Genomic DNA, 17,921 nt, shown 5'->3' with positions numbered 1-17,921 from the left:
CATCTTCCAGCACTGTTACTATAAACAATATGCTTATTTTATCCGGTCTAACCACTAATGCTGCAACTAAACTCCATCGTAAGCCAATGCATTACTTGATTCTGTTTCGTTTTACCGATACCAAATGCATCGTCTATAAGTGTCTTTTCTTATTGATCGCTGTTTCGAGCCTGGTCTCCCTTGGTTTGTGTTGGATGAGAGTAGGCCTATGCCCACAGGCCTCTGGCACTGCAGATAAGACAGAGCAGGAATGCAGTGTAGCGATACTGCCTACAATATACTTATGGTATTTATGGACTGTCTTCCACTACAGATAAAAGACTGGCTTGATAATAAAGTGACCAACTCTTTGCTGGAGTGATGTGGGGTTTGGAAGTGCTGACATGTCCACTGTGCTGTTTTGACATAATGGGAGATTGTATGTTACCTGTGGGAATGTTTTATCTACAGTGTGGTGCTAAAAGTGTAAAGAAATACTAATGAAGAGGAGGTATATACACTATGCCGACATGGTGACTTTGCAATAATGTCCCTGGTTCCATTTCCGTACTGGGGCATGTTGGCTAATAGTGGTAGTGTCTCTATCACGCCATCTTCATCTGATTAATTTTGCGGGACAGTATGTGGCACAGTTTATTTTGAGTTTTATTAATTTTTTTAAAATTATGTGTTTGTTATTAAAGCTGGCATATTTTGAGCTGCAGCTGAAACTATCCATAGGCGGGGCCGACAGCCTGGTGGAGCAATGTGAAACTCTGTTGTAATGAAGTTTATGGTGATGTGCTGTAAAGTTACAGGCAGGAATCACTGCTGCAGTTTTCTTTTTTTGTCATTTTAGATCATTATTGCATCATTATCATTATTATATTTTAATTCAATAAAGTTTAAGTATTTAAGTCTTGCAACTGATTATACGGCACCATATCAGGATTTGGGGGTAAATGCTCTTAATCACTGAACCACAAAAGAGGTATTACACCAGAAATTTAAAAGTATATTTCTAAAAACTAAACAGTGTTCCATACAGTTTACAAATTTGACATAATGGAACCGCAGAATTGAACACATGCTGTCATACTGTAATAATAATAGTCGTTTCCTGAAATAGTTACTTCACTCAAAGTTTAAATAATTAGTCTATACATTTTACCTCAGCTGGGGGTAAAAGAGGCTAAAAATCTCCCCCTGGACCAAGTTTATGATGCTTATTAAGGTCTTGATCATTTCCAGTTTCACCATTCCTGTTGTGAAATGCCAGTGTTTACCAGCTGAACCAGCTCTGCGTTGGTACTGTGCTGTTTGTTTGTCTGGCGCTGGAATTTCCCCCAAGAGGTCACTGAATTAACCCCCTCAGACTGATGGGTAACACATGTGAGTGACAGGGCATCCCACGCACGCAAACTCACCCATAAAGTAAAATGATTATCGAGAAGAGACACTGACAATGGCCAGCACGTAACGGCGAGTCTATGCTGGTATTGGGAACTGGATTGATTGATTTCATGATGTGACAAGTTGTTATTATTGTTAATGAAAGTCATAGGAGGGGTGTGTCAGCGTGTTGGATGCTGTTTTGATAATGTGATCCCTCTCTCTGCTCTGGGCTAATGGCGCCTAATGGTGGAACTGTCAACAGATCAGCAGCAGTCATAAAGCTGACATTGGACACATTTGGACCAGTTTACTGTTTCTTTTCTTTCTAGTTTTAATGCTTTACTCCCTTGTTGTTAGGTCAACTCATATGCATTCCATTGTGTCGAAATTTCTGTGGGATAAATAATATTAAACTACTACACTAAAAGACTGATATTATTATACTATTTTCTGATGTTATACTGTTGTTTCCTCATCAAAAGCATGGCTATTTTGTTTTTTCATTCACATAGTGTATGTTTAACACACAAACCCTGCATATTCAAACCGAGTTCTTCTCTCAAACACAAAAATACTCCAACTTTGTGATGTCACGTGGTGTTACAGGAAGAAGGCCACTGTGTTTTTAAACTTGATACACCTTCACTAGAATCATTTGGACAATTTCAGATGTGGAATTGCCCATCTCTAGTAAACAAAAAGTAACTTGAAACCTACCACCATGACATCACAAGGTGGAGCAGAACATTTTGAGCTTTGGAGATGTAAACAGACTATTAATAAAGAATTACTCAGACATGTGAAAATGAAACAAAACACAACTCGAGGTTTGTTTTTGAGGAGGTAACATTATAACATGGCTTAAGTCAATTTAGCATAATATACAGAATCTTTAACCTTCTGTGTATAAAAATTTGTTTCTGGTTCACGACAGTTAAAGTGGTTTATAATTTGTAGAGCTGTCTCATTTGGCCTCTTTTAAGATAATAGCTTCTAATTATAACTTGTGAACTTGTGAAACAGGGTGAACTCCAGGATCCTCAAACTGGTTATAAAAACATTTGCAAGTTGTTTGACAATGTTTTTCATAACTAGACACTATAGTAACAACTATGGATTATTTTAGTCTGTGCATTTTCTTTGATAGAACGCCTTGGCTATCATTGCAACAGTAGCCTAGCCTAGCTCATGTCATCTTCATCTTCACAGCCAGTTACCATAACACAAGGGGCTCTTTTATCATGTGTTTACAAATTCCAGTTCCTATCTGTCATCCCTATCATTAAACTGACATATCCTAAGCCCATCTTTCAGATCTGTTATCTTATCATTTTGTTATGAGGTGTGTCTTTCTTTATAAAACATTCTTGCTAATTTATTTCCTGGTAAATGACAAGTGTATTCATGTTTGTGACAGGCGGAGGCACGGCTGGCAGCAAAGAGGGCAGCTCGAGCCGAGGCCAGAGACATCCGAATGAGAGAGCTGGAGAGGCAACAGAAAGAGGTACTGCAACAAGCATGGGACCATCACACAAGCAAAGTAAAAAAAAGCCATTGCAAAACTGTCGACAACATAGAGCTGCATCTAATTAACAATGTTGTAGTTGGTTAGTCAAATTATTTGATATCACTTTATAATAATGACACATTTGATTTGCCTTAATAAAGCATGAACAGAGACATAAATCATAATAAACCAATAGCTTATTCAGAATAATTCAGGTTTAGAATTTAGTTTTTTTACTAAAGTTTTATTAATTATTATTTCACAGAACATCAGTCTGTAAACTTCTAGGTCAAAAAGTGCATTTATTTTGTGGCCACAGCAAACTACATAGACCATGATCCTTTGCTCCATTCATTGTACTTTTGATTTTAATGAAAGTCTCTCCATAACTCATTCAGTGTTTATACAATAATGAACTTTCAATGCCTTGAGGACATTGGGTTTTACTTTTTTAGAACAAAAAATAAGCTAAAGCTTTGTAAAATGGAAACAATCCCAAAAATAGGCGCACCACCCACTACGAGAGCAGGAAGAGTGTGGCAAAGGTAAAAAAGTAATGGCATTAATCGTATGAGTCATTTAGCCTTATTTTGTCTCAATGGCCCAGCCTAATATCCCACTAAGCCGATATTGTTTAAACTGAAAGTGAAGCCTTCGTAGAACTTCAAAAATGGTTAAAGAAGAGGAAAAAAAGAAAGAAATGAAAACAAAGCAAAACAAAAAATTTAATAATGCTTAATACTGGAGATAATTTAATGCTAGTGCCACAAGATCAGTGCATTTTTTCCAATTGCTTCTTCGTGTCTTTATCTAAATTACATGTCAGTTGTTTAACCTGCTTTCATGACCTTAATGAAGTTGGATTTGGTGCTGTCAATAAATCCATTCTCTCCTTGAAGACTAGAAGGCCAGTTCAGTGTAATGAGTAATAGGTCTGCACTCACTGATTCTCCCAAAGCTTTTAAACCCAGTGGAGTTTTACAGAGAGCCTATTCAAGTCAACGAAATGTATTTTGTACCAATGTCAAAACACACAACCAAGAATATGATAGAAAGTGCTGCATGTCCACAGATAAACCAGATTTTCTATTTCTAACGCATTTTTTGTGGAGTTGTTCACTTCAGCAGTTTGTGAGCGGCCAATGATTGTATGTTTTTCCTGGCGCTTGCTCTTCTTCTCTGCACAGCTCTCTTACCACCACCACTCCAGCTCCAGCAGCAGTAACAGAAAATGGGGTCAGATCCACCAGTGGATGGTAGGCCTGGTTAATGGAGTGAAATTGCACTAACTAGGGTTGGGCAAGCATGACACAAATGAATATCTCATACATTTTAGGGATGAGCTTAGTAAGAATAATGGTCGGTTTAATGTTTAGCACTCCATCAGAAACTTAAAATTGCACAAGTGTCACCTCGTATGAACTTGTTAGGAAGGATATTTGATTTCTTTATTGTGTGGATGTTTTTACTATTACTATATTCAAATTTTTTATCTGGTTAACGTGACAATTTTGATATTAGGGCAGCTCCATTAGGGGAGGGGGAGGCATTATTTTAAGTTTGGGGCAAAATTTGAATCTCAGTTATTTAAGCCAGTTTATATTTACATTATGAAGGGCTGGGTATCATTAAGAAGTTGCCGATAAGATACATACCTCGATACATAGGCCACGATACTCTACATATGGTAAATGATCGATACGAAATATTTCAAATTGATTTGATATGGTTCAATAAAAAAATAATGGTTAAATCATGGCTGTGACACTAAAAGTCTTTGTTAAACCACTTCTTGTGCAAAGTGATTATGAAACTCACCTATTTTAATCCCCAAAACAGTGAATATGTCAGATGTGTTGCATAAACGGGTTTCCTTCCTCTGAACAAGCAACAAAACTGTAGCTCTGTAGCAAAATAATTGAGTAAAATATACCAAAAAATACTCTTGGTAATATATTGATACAGCAGTCCATGATACTCATACATTAAACAATACGATATATCGATATTTAGATATTTTTGCACACCCCTAATATTATGTACTATAGAAGTTAATAAAAGGGGGGCACAGCTGTAAATTTGACTAGTTGGCTTTGCCCCAAGTTTGAAGGGTAGAATGAGCCTTATTCAGAAGTATGGAAAAAATACCTAGCTGCATTTTTACCTTTTTTAAACTGGAGAAATAACTGTAATAACTATCAAAATGTGATGAACTGTACAGCCATATCCAGTATTGCTTTTACCTTGTATTGCCCACTCCTAGCACTAACAGCCTGTGATGTGAAGCTGAACTCAAGTCCTGCCATTTAGAGCCACAGTTGACGCTCTCTGAACCTCACTGTGGAAAAATGTGTTTATTTGCTTTGGATACTCCGAAACTGTGTGTGTGTGTACAGTGTATATGTGTGTGTGTGCGTGTTTGTGGAGTGGACCTCGGCCTTTGCCTTTATTTAGGTTTTGGTGAGACTGCATGCAACAGCAGTCAGGACCTCTCACTGTACTTACCGAAAATCTGAATGCTACTAAAAAAAAAAAGAGTTTGGAAGTTTAAAATACATTTGCATGAAGAGTGTGCATTTACTTTGTATTTTGATCATATTTTTGGACTTTTTTTGTTTAATACATTTTATTTATTGCTCTGTTTTCTCATAGTAGATCATAGACTGATTTAAAAGTCTGCTTATATTGGCTAATATCAGAGATGGCAGTCCTCTCACCTGAAGTTTGGAGTCTAATCCCTGATGGTATTGCAAATTGAACATTGTTATTGTGTCTTTGGGCAAGGTACACTGCTCACCTTGCCTGTAAGAATGTTGAATAACCATGGCCAGAATGTATTAAAGTGTAATGATGTTGAAGAGGCCATAGGCAGTTGGGCAGTATTATTTTTTTATATGTATGTATTTATTGAATATTCAAAGCTGTGGGAATGATGTGAGTTCTTGGACATATACAGGGCTGAACAATTTGGGAATTATGTTTTAATGATAGATTCTGTTCAAAGTTCATATTTTAAAAGAGGAATTGACAAAAAGACTGAAATATGAACTGGCAGCTAATACAAGAATCTCATTTCAGAACATGTTAGATCTAGTTTTGGCTCCCGTATAACTGTCCTGTCTTTTCAATCTTGCTTCTACGGTTGATAACAGAGCTAGTTGTGCATGGTGTGTGTCTTGGCGAGCATCTTTTGTGTTGCGATGTCCCGTGTTTCTTCTGCTCTGTCCCTGTGTAATGGTGCTTCCTTCCTGACTCCAGGCTGACTCAGAGAAGGCCCGGGCCTCTAGTGTCAGCAGGTCCAGCAGCCGCCATCACCACCGGGTCTGTATCTCACCACCACACTTCCTCCTTTCCTCTCTTCATTTCCGCTGTCTGTTTTCCATTAAAAGACAAGTTTTATGGATCCTTACCTCTTTTTTAACAGGCTATATAAATAATGGCTTACTTACTCTGAGTGGGCTTGCATCTCCGCAAACCTGACTCTTATTTAGCCTCCATGGAGAGTGTTGTTAAATTTCAATGACATCATAACTGTCTGCCATTAATATAATGCGAGAGTTTTTATGCAAATTTAAAGCAGAGATGTTTATTTAGAAGTTGGAACAGGAGGTGTAGTATTTTATGTGCCCTAAATGCATTTTTAAGTATCTAGTTTGAGCACAATAGGGGGTCTTTAATCCTTGTGTTAATCCCCGGTCTGGTTTTCTGCTGCTGACTCCATTTTCACGTTAACAGGGCAAAGACGATGATGTGATGTCGGTGCGGAGCTACAGGGTGCGTACAGTAACACCACTCTGCCAGGAGAACTCACCCTTTATGTATATTTTAGATTTAGTTCATCTTAGTATTTCATAACATATTAAGTTTTAACATGTGTTCAAATATTAAACATTTCCACATAAAATAATAGTACTGATAAAGCTCAAGGTTATTCAAAACTGTTTTCTAATTTCAATACCAATTTAAGTATTGATTAGTATATGATTTCCAGTACTTTTCATAACCTAAGTTTTAACACATATTAGGCTACGTTCAGAGTGCAGCCTGAAGCGACCCAAATCTCTTTTTTTCGCCCCTATGTGACCTGTGTCTGATCTTTTAATGACGGTCTGAACTACACAGATGCAATTTTTTCGAATGCGATCCAGGCCACTTGGATATGTGGTCCTAAAACTGATACATATCTGATCTTTTGACATGCGACTTCAGTCTGAACAGCCAGGTCACATTCATCCCACCTACACGTCATAACAACACAGTAACAAGCACCTGTTGCGAGCCAATACAACCCAGCGTCGATGCGTTTGCTCACTGAAATAGGCCGCAGCGTATGTGTTCTCTCCTGCGAGAGTAGTACAAGTGGGTGCTCACAAATGTACGCAAACATTCTTCTCGTCATACAAAAATTGTGTATGAACTCCATGTGAATGAAGCAGCGACACACAGGGCAATCCCACCACTCTTGGCTGCGACTCTGCACCAGCATGTTCCTTTCTACGGACGTTGCTGCCACTGCCCCTCAAAACACCATGGCCAAAAACCTCATCGTTCTCCTTTTCAATCTCCTCCTTAAAACAAATAAGCTGTACATGTTCTGGCTCCAGTACAAAAGCAACTTTAAAATCGCCAGGTGCTCGTAGAGTCCATGTTTAGGCTACTTCCGTAAACACCTACCACACTCACTCCCTGTGACGTCGTTGTGTCCTGCAGTGCACATGTGGGACACTTTTGGGGTATTTAAAGTTCACACTTTAGATCACATACAAGTCGCATTTAATTGGAAATGTGAACGACCTCGCCTTAAGCCCTGCAGTTTCAACGTAGCTTTAGATTATGAACTTTTTTACGGGCCAGTATCTGAATAGCACTTGCTTAGTTGATAAAGATTGTTGCCCACCAGAAATTCGGGGTGTGTTTGCAGCTGTTGCTACATATTTTTGTGTGTCTTTGGGCAAAGCACCTTCACCCATTTTGCCAGTATGAATGTTCTGCTAGAGTTCTATAGTACAAGGGTGGGTGTTAAAGAGGCCATATTGTGCACAGAATGGCAGCTACCCCATTGAGACCCGCTAATGTGTGTCAGCTGCTGTTCATGGGCCCTGCTAAAACATGACATATAGGCTAATCCCCATTTAGACTCATGGCATCATTCACTGGTGCTTTGGACTGCTTTAAACTGATTTTAGACTGGTTTTAGATTTGTGATAGAGAATGACTTTGTCTCTTTTGCTTTTGAAGTCCACCTCCTCAGCCTTACAGAACCTGGGCTCCAGTAAAAGTCGCTCTTCCTCTTCCCGTAAAAAAGACCTGCTGGTGCGTTGAGTGTGCATGTGTGTGCAATTACAATAACGGTTTCAAGAGTGATTTATTGCCACAGAAAATATTCCGATAAACAATATTACTGACACACAATAAATTCAAAGCATGATAATCCCAGTATAGTTTTTTAGAGTTGTTTTTATTATTGCATTTATAATGAGTCAGAGGCATGTTTATTATGCCAGCTCATAACAAAAACAAATCAAATTCCCATGGTGCCAATTCAGCTGTCTCATTTTCGCAGGTGAGAGTGGAGAGAGATAATTGATTTGCACCCAATGTTTAAAAATAGCTGGATGCTTCCGTTCTGGTGTTTTTCAAAGAATTACACATCATCTTAAGAGAAGTTTGCACATGCCGTGATCTGAAGGATGCATGCGTGACTGCTTACAAGAGTTACTGTTTGATCCTACTCGGAAACATGGACCAGCGGATCACAGAAAATGATTCACTGGCTAAAGCTTGAGTAGTTTAATGTATAATTAATACATATTTATTTATAATATATTTTCATTCTCTCTCTTCAGTCTGACAGCCTTTCCACCACCAGCTCTGCCCTCAAAAGCTCCCGATCCACTGTATGTACCTCTGTCCATCTTCTTCTTGTTCATATGTCTCTCTTTTATTTTGTATTTATTTATTTCTGTTTTGCTCAATTCTCTGGATTGCAGAGTTCTGTGTACAATGACCTTCATGGTTATAGAAAGTCTTCCTCCAAGAAAGATTTACTGGTCAGTGCTTTTCTGCTGCAGGAATGTGGTTTCAAAATGAAGATTGTCGTTTGCTGAGTTGATTAACATTCACATAATAGTAATTCATTTGAAGTGCATTGGCTTGGTTGGATCTACTTGTTTTCTTTAACAGCTGTTTTAGTAATAGCTTCAGCTGACCCTTTTGATGGAGTAAACAGATTTTAGTTTTGGCACCAAGCTTAACTTGGTTGGAATGGCTGTGGCTGTGACTTTTGCAATGCAAAAATTATGTAATATTGTTTTTGATGGATTTGGTAGTATCCTTTTATGATTCATAATTATTTTGTTGTGACTTTGTGAATTTGCATAACTATAGCATGCTCTGGAATTCACACATTTAACAAAATAGTTTAATAATTATTAACTGAGTGCTTTTGCTGCTTATATTTTTGACTAATGGTTTACTGTATTTTGAGGTGTTTGTTGATGATAATGACTATAAAGCAGTAAAAGATAAAAAACACAAGACAGTCCTAGTATAATGACAATTATCTTTTACTGTAATGGTATAATGACAATAATCCCTGCTAATTTAAATTTGTATCATCTGGCCAAATGACTTGTGATAAACTTGACTTAGGGATGTCATGATATCAGATTTTTGAGTTTCAATTACTGTGAGGGGAAAAAAGCTAGATATGATTATGTGCTATTACTGACAAAACAAAAACATTCAGATTGTATTTTGATTTGCTATAGGGCCATATTTATAATAAAACATGCAGTTTTTATTTTATTTAGGTATATGAGTAAGTGTAAGCCTCGTAGCGACATTCTGAAGATTGGACCATGTTTAGCTTTTACTTACAAAATGCGATGAGTATTATTTGTCTCATAGATGTGGTAGGGTCGTATGCAGCTACGACAGGATTTATATATTAGATTTGTTATTGAGTAAAAGCGACTCCTGGACTTCTGCTTTTCATTTTAGCAGTGTGTGACGCACCGGGCTCCGTGCAGACACATGTGCATGTACACAGTGTGAATACTCACGTTGTGCTCACCGTTGTACTTTAAGACACGCATCTGCTGTATACTGCAGGTTCTTAAACTCCTACGAATAACCTTGAATAACCATTGCCAGAAATGCTTGCAGTAATTGAAGCACTGGTTAATCTTGACATCCCTATTTCATATAAGCATGGTTTGCCATTAGTTTTCAATACACTATGCCTGGTTTGGCCCCAGCTGTGCAATGTGGATGCCTTTGAAGAGATTTAAGTCTTTGCTGTTGTATTTGAGGTGGTTTGATGTTTCACTTCCAGACGGGATTGTACCACGATCAAAGGAACTACACCAGCCTAACGAAGACCAAACCTGTCTCCACCACCTCGTCCTATCAGCCGCGGGTCTGTGCCTCTTTACCTGCATAAAGACTTGTGCTTTTATCTACTTTTATCTGCAGTCATGGGGCATAGGGACACCTCAGTGCAGGGGATTTAGATTTCACATTGTGTTATTGGATGTTCAGGTTGATTTGTGCTCAATACACAGAGTCATATCGGAGTTACATTTGGGATCTTATACTATTAGTAGCTGTATATTGAAAATCTAGTTACTTAATTTGTAGAAGATAAGAGTAGCTATATCCCTAATTCCAATTATAAACTGAAATAAAAGCTATAAACTCACTGCTATCTCACTTTACTTGCACATGTACCAGAGCCTTTCTTTGAAAACATGTGCCATAGGGTTTTTTCAGAGGTCTGTGCTCAATCAGGCCAGAAAAATAGAAGAAACCAACTTCTATAAGATGCTAAAAATGAAAGCATGCACTGGTTGTTCTGGTTTAGTGATTTATAAATGTTATAGTTTCCTTGAAGTGTAGTTCTTTTATCTGCGGGCAAGGGTCATGGTGTTATTTGAGAGCAGGGAGGTTTAGCTTTTACTTTGTTTTATTAGATATTTAAAGAAGGGTCATAAAAGGGTTACACTATGTCTTATACTATTAGTAGCTATATTGTTATTGATATTTTGCAGTGACATCTCGCTGGGGGTGTTTAAATTAAAGATGAGATTAAAGTCTAACAGAGCTTCTGACAGAGGAGTGCCTTTTAGTTTGTGGTGCCAACGATCAATATAGTTAAAAGTGAAGTTTGTAAATATGCCATAGAAATGGTACTATAAAAAACTAAAGCTCTGTCTCAATTTATCTGCAATAATTCTAGTGCTTTTATCTGCAGACAGGGATCAAAGAGTTATTGAATGAGCATAACTTAGGCTTTAGTTTTCACATGCTTTTATTGGCTGTTCAGATAGATTCATGGTCAACATAAAGTCATGAGAGTACAAGGGCATTGTAAGTGTAACTATTGTAATTGTATTATTCAATTTCACCATGCGTGTTACTGTATTTTTCGGACAATAAGTCACTCTGGAGTATAAGTAGCACCAGCCAAAAAATGTGTAATGAAAACGAAACCATAATTTTATAAAATCAGAGACCAGGAACTGACAATTCACCTTGAAAGGCAAGTTATAGTAACAACAACTGAATAGAGAACAACAGGCTGAATAGGCGTCTGGTATGTTAATGTAACCTATAATCAGTTATTCAGATAACTATAGCATAAACAACATAACATAATAAATTTAACAAATTCTCAATGTCACTCTAAATCGCTAAATCCATTGAATTCTTAATCCTCGGTAACTTCTGAGCATCTCCGTGACCTCCGAAGGTAAACAAAGTGCTCTTCCTCTCTTGTGTAGCTGTCATCAGACTCCGCATCAGTTCCAATTAGTATTATTCGGGCCTTTCTGAATCCCAACAGGATAGTTTCGGTTGTCACTGAAGTCCAGGCTTTATCGATCCATCCAGTGACTTTCAGGAAAGTTTCCTGGCGCACCCGTCCGGTTGCAGTGAAGCTGTATTCTCCATCCCTGCTTTTTGCCAGTCCTTCACAAGTTTCTCACTCACTCAAAACTTTCTTTCTGCTGCTCGATTATCGTTTTCGGCTGCATTTTTCACTATTTCCAGCAGGACTTAGCGTTTTTTTCTGCAGGAGACATGCGCAGAAAACTGACACGCAAACCTAAACACCCTCTTGATTAACATATAAGTCGTACCGCAGTATAAGTCTCAAGATCACCCAAACCATGAAAAAAAGTGAAAGACTTATAGTCCGAAAAATATGGTAGTTAAGAAAATACCAGGTTATATAAATTAACTTATCACAATTTATAATAGAATTTTCGTTGATCCCGTTATCTAAATGTTTGAGAAAGTCTTGTCTTAGTATTTTGGTTGGCTATCATTTTGGTCTGAATGAGCCTAAATTTCATAATCTCACAGCTTATGAGCTACAGTAATGCAATGAGGGAAAGTAAATATTGAAATTGTAATATACTTTGTGCAGTGTATTGATCTGTTATGGCAGTTAAATAATGCATCTATTGTTAAGTACATTTGAAAATCGATTTAACAGCTTCCTCTTTGACAAGGCCATTATCACATGTCCTCACTTTCCCTTTTGGTCAGCACTTTTTAAGTCCTTTTTTTCCCCTGACCGCAGCTGTTCTAGTCACCTCACGTTTCTGTCCTGTTCTTTTTGCTTTTCAATGACATTTTGTTGCTAATTTGCTTCTTTTCAACAGACTGCTACTTCCACCATCACCCCTATCTCCTCTGCTGCCTCCACTGCTGGCACTTCACTGTCCCGTAGCCAGAGCATGGTCAGTCTGGTGCACTCTGTTGCTCAGTATCTATTAAACATTTGCATTTAGTTCACTACAGTGGCCGACCTACCCCCACATGCATCTGATAGCAGGGCCAAAGTGGTCAGGAGCGGTTATATTTAGGTCCAGGACACTCAAGGGGCTTAAGATTCACACTTGAGTTGGATAAGACCAGACTTTGTGTTAAGCTACTCTTTGTTTTTTCTCATCAACATTTAAATAGCTTCTTTATTATTTATTATTATTTGGTTACTTAGTTTAAATAGTTAGTAGAAATATCTTTGAGTTAACAATTTTCACCCTAAACAGTGAAAGAGGGAGTGGCACTGACAAACTTTGGCAATTTTAATCTCCAGATATAATAGTAAATGTCATCTGCTTACATTATTTACATTTTACCTTTTTTAGTGGAGTGTTTTCATCATCTTTTTATGTACTGATGGTTGTATGGAAGGACATGTTATACAAAATATTGCAAATTATTTCACTAATTCCCCATAGAAGAATGATTAAATGCAGACCCAGGAGACCAAGGGAAGTCAACATAGTCTTTGATACTGCAAGTACATGAATGCAGATGACAGTATAACATTACAGTTCGCTTAGATCTGGGCACATGCTAATAATTTCAACATGACACAATCAATATTTGTGGTTTTTCGCTCGTGACAAAATATAAATTACCTCCTTGAAGTTAGAAATCATGTTTATATCTGAGTCCTGGTTCCGCTTAGCTACAGTTATGATTCATTCTTCCCCTGTGTTTTGCTGAGTCCTGTTTTGTCTCCCACGTTCTGCCCCTCAGGCCTCTCTTTATGACGACAACGGTGGTCTGTACGGCTCAGGCTACAGTTCACGAGCTGTAAGTCGATCTCCAACAGGCAACGCTTAGCAGGGCTGCATGATATGAGAAAAAATATTATATACTTGATTCATACTGATTAGGGGTGTAACAGTAACCGAAATATCATGATATTGTATTATCAAAGTTCTCACAATAATATCGTGGACCATCACAATATATTGAATTACAAGTTTCTTTGCTTAAATTAAGAGTTATGGTGCAGCAATAATAAAAAAAGACGGAGAACTATATAGACCATGATCCTTTTCTCAATTTCAGTGTAGACTACAAGTAGAAATAACAGTTTTAGTCTTTAGTCTTGTCAAGGCATTTTAAGAGGAAAAAGTAGCATATCAGCCTCCACAGAATATCGCAATAAATATCATACTGTGAGATGTATATCGTGAAAATATCATACCGAGAGATTTGGATATTGTTGCATTCCTAATCGCGAGCCTCCCCACCATATCGTGAACTTTCCCACAATATCGCAATAAAAATCGTACTGTGAGGTTCATACCATGACAGTATCGTATCGTGAGACTTGGATATTGTTACATCCCTAATAACAATTTTGATCATCAAATTATAGCAATATTTTGACATCTTAGGTTGAATTAATTGAACTAGAACATAAATGCATTTTATTTGTCAGTTTCATAACCAAATGTGTTCATTATCTCTTATCTCTATACATTATTTGACCATTATAACAATATTTTTGTGTAATAGGTCAGAATAAACTCACAATACATTTCCAAAACTCTAGCTAGCCACTCCATGTCTTCTCATTTCCTGGTGTAGTCCCTATAAATCTTTAATAATCCTCCAAAATAATTAGTCCACTAATAATAATAATCATGTGGTTGACTAAGATGCTATTGACTCATCAGTCAAATAAATGACTATATGGTCTGGTTTATTGGGACTACACAATTACAGGCTCTGTGTTTAAAAATAAACCTTGAAGCTTTAAGAAAGAGCTAGCATGAATATTACCTTTTATTTGTATTTTGCATCAGCTAAAGATAATTTAGTAATGTATTTTGCACTCCCTAGTCACCTTTTATCTTAGCGTCTCTTTAGCTCGCAGCAGTTGGCCTGTACATTTACTCAGTCCTCGTCCTGTCCCACCACAGCCCTCTGAGTACAGCTGGTACTCCTCTGGGGCCAGTTCCACCCGCAGCAGCCCTGTGGTGAGCCCCGACCACGGCCCAAACCGCATGACGTTAGCTAACACATCCATACTGCTAACACACACTGAACAAGCATGACGTCTTTTACTAATAATGGATAAAAATAGAAAAACTTAGGGTTACGTTAGGAAACATGGCGGTGTAGTGTAATGGTTTTTGCAGTGATTTCTGGGATAATGATTGTAACAGAAATGATGGAAAGTACTTAAAGATCTGGATAATATATTTGTATGGTGCAGATTGACTTTTTAAGCTTATGTGCAGATGTAAGTGTTAGGAGTAGCATGTGTGATTCTTTAAAAATGTTTTATGTTGGATTTCATCTGAGGTCTTAAAGTTTCAGTAGTGGCATGACATTTGGATAGCATGATTGGAAAAACATTGAATATCTTAAGCTTTTGGTTATATGCAAGTAGTTTCTTAGTGGATTTAGTTTATGGAGCTCAACAGTGACCGCATGTCCCTGGTCCCGGAAGTAAATTTCCCATGCATTTTTTCCCTAGACCTTTCAAAATAAAAGTTTGAAAGCTTGCTCGCGTCTAATCAGCATGGTGACAAAGGAGCACAAGAAAATGCTAAGATATCAAAGTGTTTTTTCTGAATGGATTTACATTATCAATATCGGTTACCATGTGTCTGGTGATATTTGTATTTTTCAAAAAGTCTATAGGAAAAATGAAAATTTGCTTCCTAAACCAGAGCAGATTTTGAAGTTGGAGGCGCTGTTGAGCTCCATACTCTGCAAATGTGTACTTGTATTGTAAGCTTTCATTCATTAAACAGCCACATTGACATTTTTTCAAGGTCGTAATCAGAGTCTACAGTGGAAGGCCTCAGTTCATGTTAAGTTTATCCTCCTCATATTAGACAAAGAGCTAATTTATAGGCATTGCATGTGTCGTCATTTGATATAAGTGCTTTGTGAATGGACTCATTGAGAAAGAGCGCCTGGTTGGGTGTCTTGGGTGGTTATTCAAACTAAGGGTGGGTGTGTGTGCGTATGTATGTGTGTGTGGCGTTGGCATGCAGTCATCCTACATAACTGTCATTCTCATCTGCTTTGTGCGTTTGGTGTTTTTTGTGTGTGGTTTTTCTCAGTCCTCTGATGACGACACCATGAGCAGCGTGTCCCAGGAGCGCTGCGGCCGAGGACGCAGGGACAGTGTGGTGAGACCAGGGGACAAAGATTTAAAAAATATTTAATTCTAGGTTTTTACAGTGTTTAAAAGGTTAAGTCATACCTTTGCTTTCCACCAATACTCCTGTGAACAATATACTTGTACAGTTACATCACAATTAATGTCATCTGAATTGTCACTAATTACGGGCATTGCAATATATGTTAGTCAGCAGCAAATATGGTAGAATTCATCATTAATGTTCCTTATTTGCACAAATCTATGCATATTCAAAATGGTGTAAATTAGGACCCTTGTCATAGCAGTTAACCATTTAAAACAAAATATCCTGTTTTCATGTTGAAAAATCCCTAAAATGTTGTCTATAACAGGATGCTGAAACCCATGAATACAAATATACTAAGTGGAAATCACTGGCTAACAAAAGCTCCCAATGTCGCAACTAGTGCATATAAACTAATATTCAGCCAGCTGTTAGAAATTTTCCTTTTTCTTAGACTTATCATGACTGTGATAGCTAACATAACAGCCTTTTTTTACGTTCACGCTATATTTTCATGGTATATATAAGGAAGGAAAGAAGTCTTTCCTTCAGGGCTTTAGCCTGATACGGTTACATCATAAAATGCCATTTCAATGATGTCACTTTCCCCATTCACATAGGAACATAAAAAACGTAATTTCACTGTGACATGAATGACCCCCTTTGTGCCCATTAGACTCTTTATTATTGTGTCCGCCAAACTCATTATCTTTTGTTATGCTTAAAATATATGTCACACCGACTGCAGCTTCTAGCCTACAAACTCAAATGAACGAGTTCCCATCAATGAAACGGGAGTCTGGCTCTCAACATGGAAAATGCCAAGTCATTTTTCCAAAGGAAAACCAATTAGCAAAAGGGGGCAAACCACTCCCAGGTGACATCAAGTTTAGAACTGCATCAGCTAATACAGTATGCAGGTCAATGACTCTAAAACTCTCTTAGTTTAAATTTAATTTCATTTGTTTATGTAGCACATTCCTTCCATCAGTGTGTCACATTTTGGACTCTTTACAAGAGAGGTAAAACAAGGAGACTTTAATTCCCCAAATATTCATGTTTAAAGGTTAGACTTCAGATTCAATGATATCAACCACTTCTGTAGTATGTCTTCCACTATTAAAACCAGTGTACCTTATTTTAAACCTGTGAAACTGATATTATAATCTCACAATAACAAGATACTAACACTAAGAGAACGGAACATAAAATCATCATAATATAAATACTTTTTATAGAAAATATTCAGTTGTGTCGCTTACAAACAAATTATTACAAAGCAAAAAAAAAAATGCTCCAAAACGTGGTCTCAAGGCCCATCCAGTCCTATAGTTGTGTCTTAAAGTGGGGTGTGACTAGCCTTTCTATACACTCCAGTCTTTGAGTTTATTACCTACACCTTATTGTACTCTGACAGGCTGTTTCAATACCACAAGCACCATTTCAAATCCTCACAACATGGTTCTGTCCTCTCTATGACACTCCTCTTTCTCTCCCTCTTTTTCTACCTCCTTCTCTCTCTGTCATTGGTTTTCAGTCTTCTGATTTTTCGGACATTAGTGAATCTGCGGCTGACTATTTCAGCCGATCCAACCGCAGGGGCAGCATTGTGTCTGATATCGACGATTTGGCTGATCTGGATTCTGTAAGTTGGTGGTAAAGCTACAAAAAAAAAATTGGTTTGCGATTTGAAAACAAGGAAAATATTTGGACAACTTTATTTTAGGGTACACTTTTTAACATTAAATTAGCAGCTTATTTGCATACTTGTAACTGTTTTAATTAGTAGTTATCTGACACTTTATAAATTTGATATTTTATTAACTATTTGCTCCGATATTTTACTTATTAGTGCTTATTCATTTACTTTAACATCACATTACTTTACATATATGCAAATTAGCAACTAGTTAGATGTTTGTGTGCCCTAAAAAGCATTACCAGATGTTGTCCTGATAATTGAGAGATGCATGGAGAGAAAAAAAAACAATTTGTTTATTCACTGTGTGTGTTTTACGTTTGCAACATTATGATTTGCAGAGGATTTATTGTATTAGAGTTGAATAGTA

General features: G+C 37.4%; 1 protein-coding gene across 9 annotated transcripts in view; it reads left to right on the top strand.

Moving 5' to 3' along the window:
• Positions 1-17,921, top strand: part of lrrfip2 (leucine rich repeat (in FLII) interacting protein 2) — a 37,378-nt gene that overhangs the window by 6,080 nt on the left and 13,377 nt on the right. For 4 of the 9 annotated variants that reach the window (XM_020933484.2, XM_055162586.1, XM_020933483.2 and 1 more), the window contains exon 2: positions 2,792-2,878. In XM_020933484.2, coding sequence (XP_020789143.1) covers positions 2,792-2,878 — 87 coding nt within the window. Of the gene's footprint in view, positions 1-2,791; positions 2,879-4,068; positions 4,138-6,139; positions 6,203-6,616; positions 6,656-8,119; positions 8,195-8,727; positions 8,779-8,871; positions 8,932-10,217; positions 10,302-12,549; positions 12,628-13,435; positions 13,493-14,613; positions 14,671-15,768; positions 15,838-17,389; positions 17,498-17,921 lie in introns of all 9 variants that reach the window. The other 5 variants (XM_055162582.1, XM_055162584.1, XM_055162580.1 and 2 more) reach the window with 3 other exon arrangements.

Source organism: Boleophthalmus pectinirostris, unplaced genomic scaffold (assembly GCF_026225935.1).
Source record: "Boleophthalmus pectinirostris isolate CB_2022bp ecotype Guang Dong unplaced genomic scaffold, ASM2622593v1 HiC_scaffold_5, whole genome shotgun sequence".
In the NCBI taxonomy this organism is placed as follows: domain Eukaryota; kingdom Metazoa; phylum Chordata; class Actinopteri; order Gobiiformes; family Gobiidae; genus Boleophthalmus; species Boleophthalmus pectinirostris.
The sequence above is the reverse complement of the archived record's forward strand: the minus strand, read 5'-3'. Positions and strand labels throughout refer to the sequence as shown.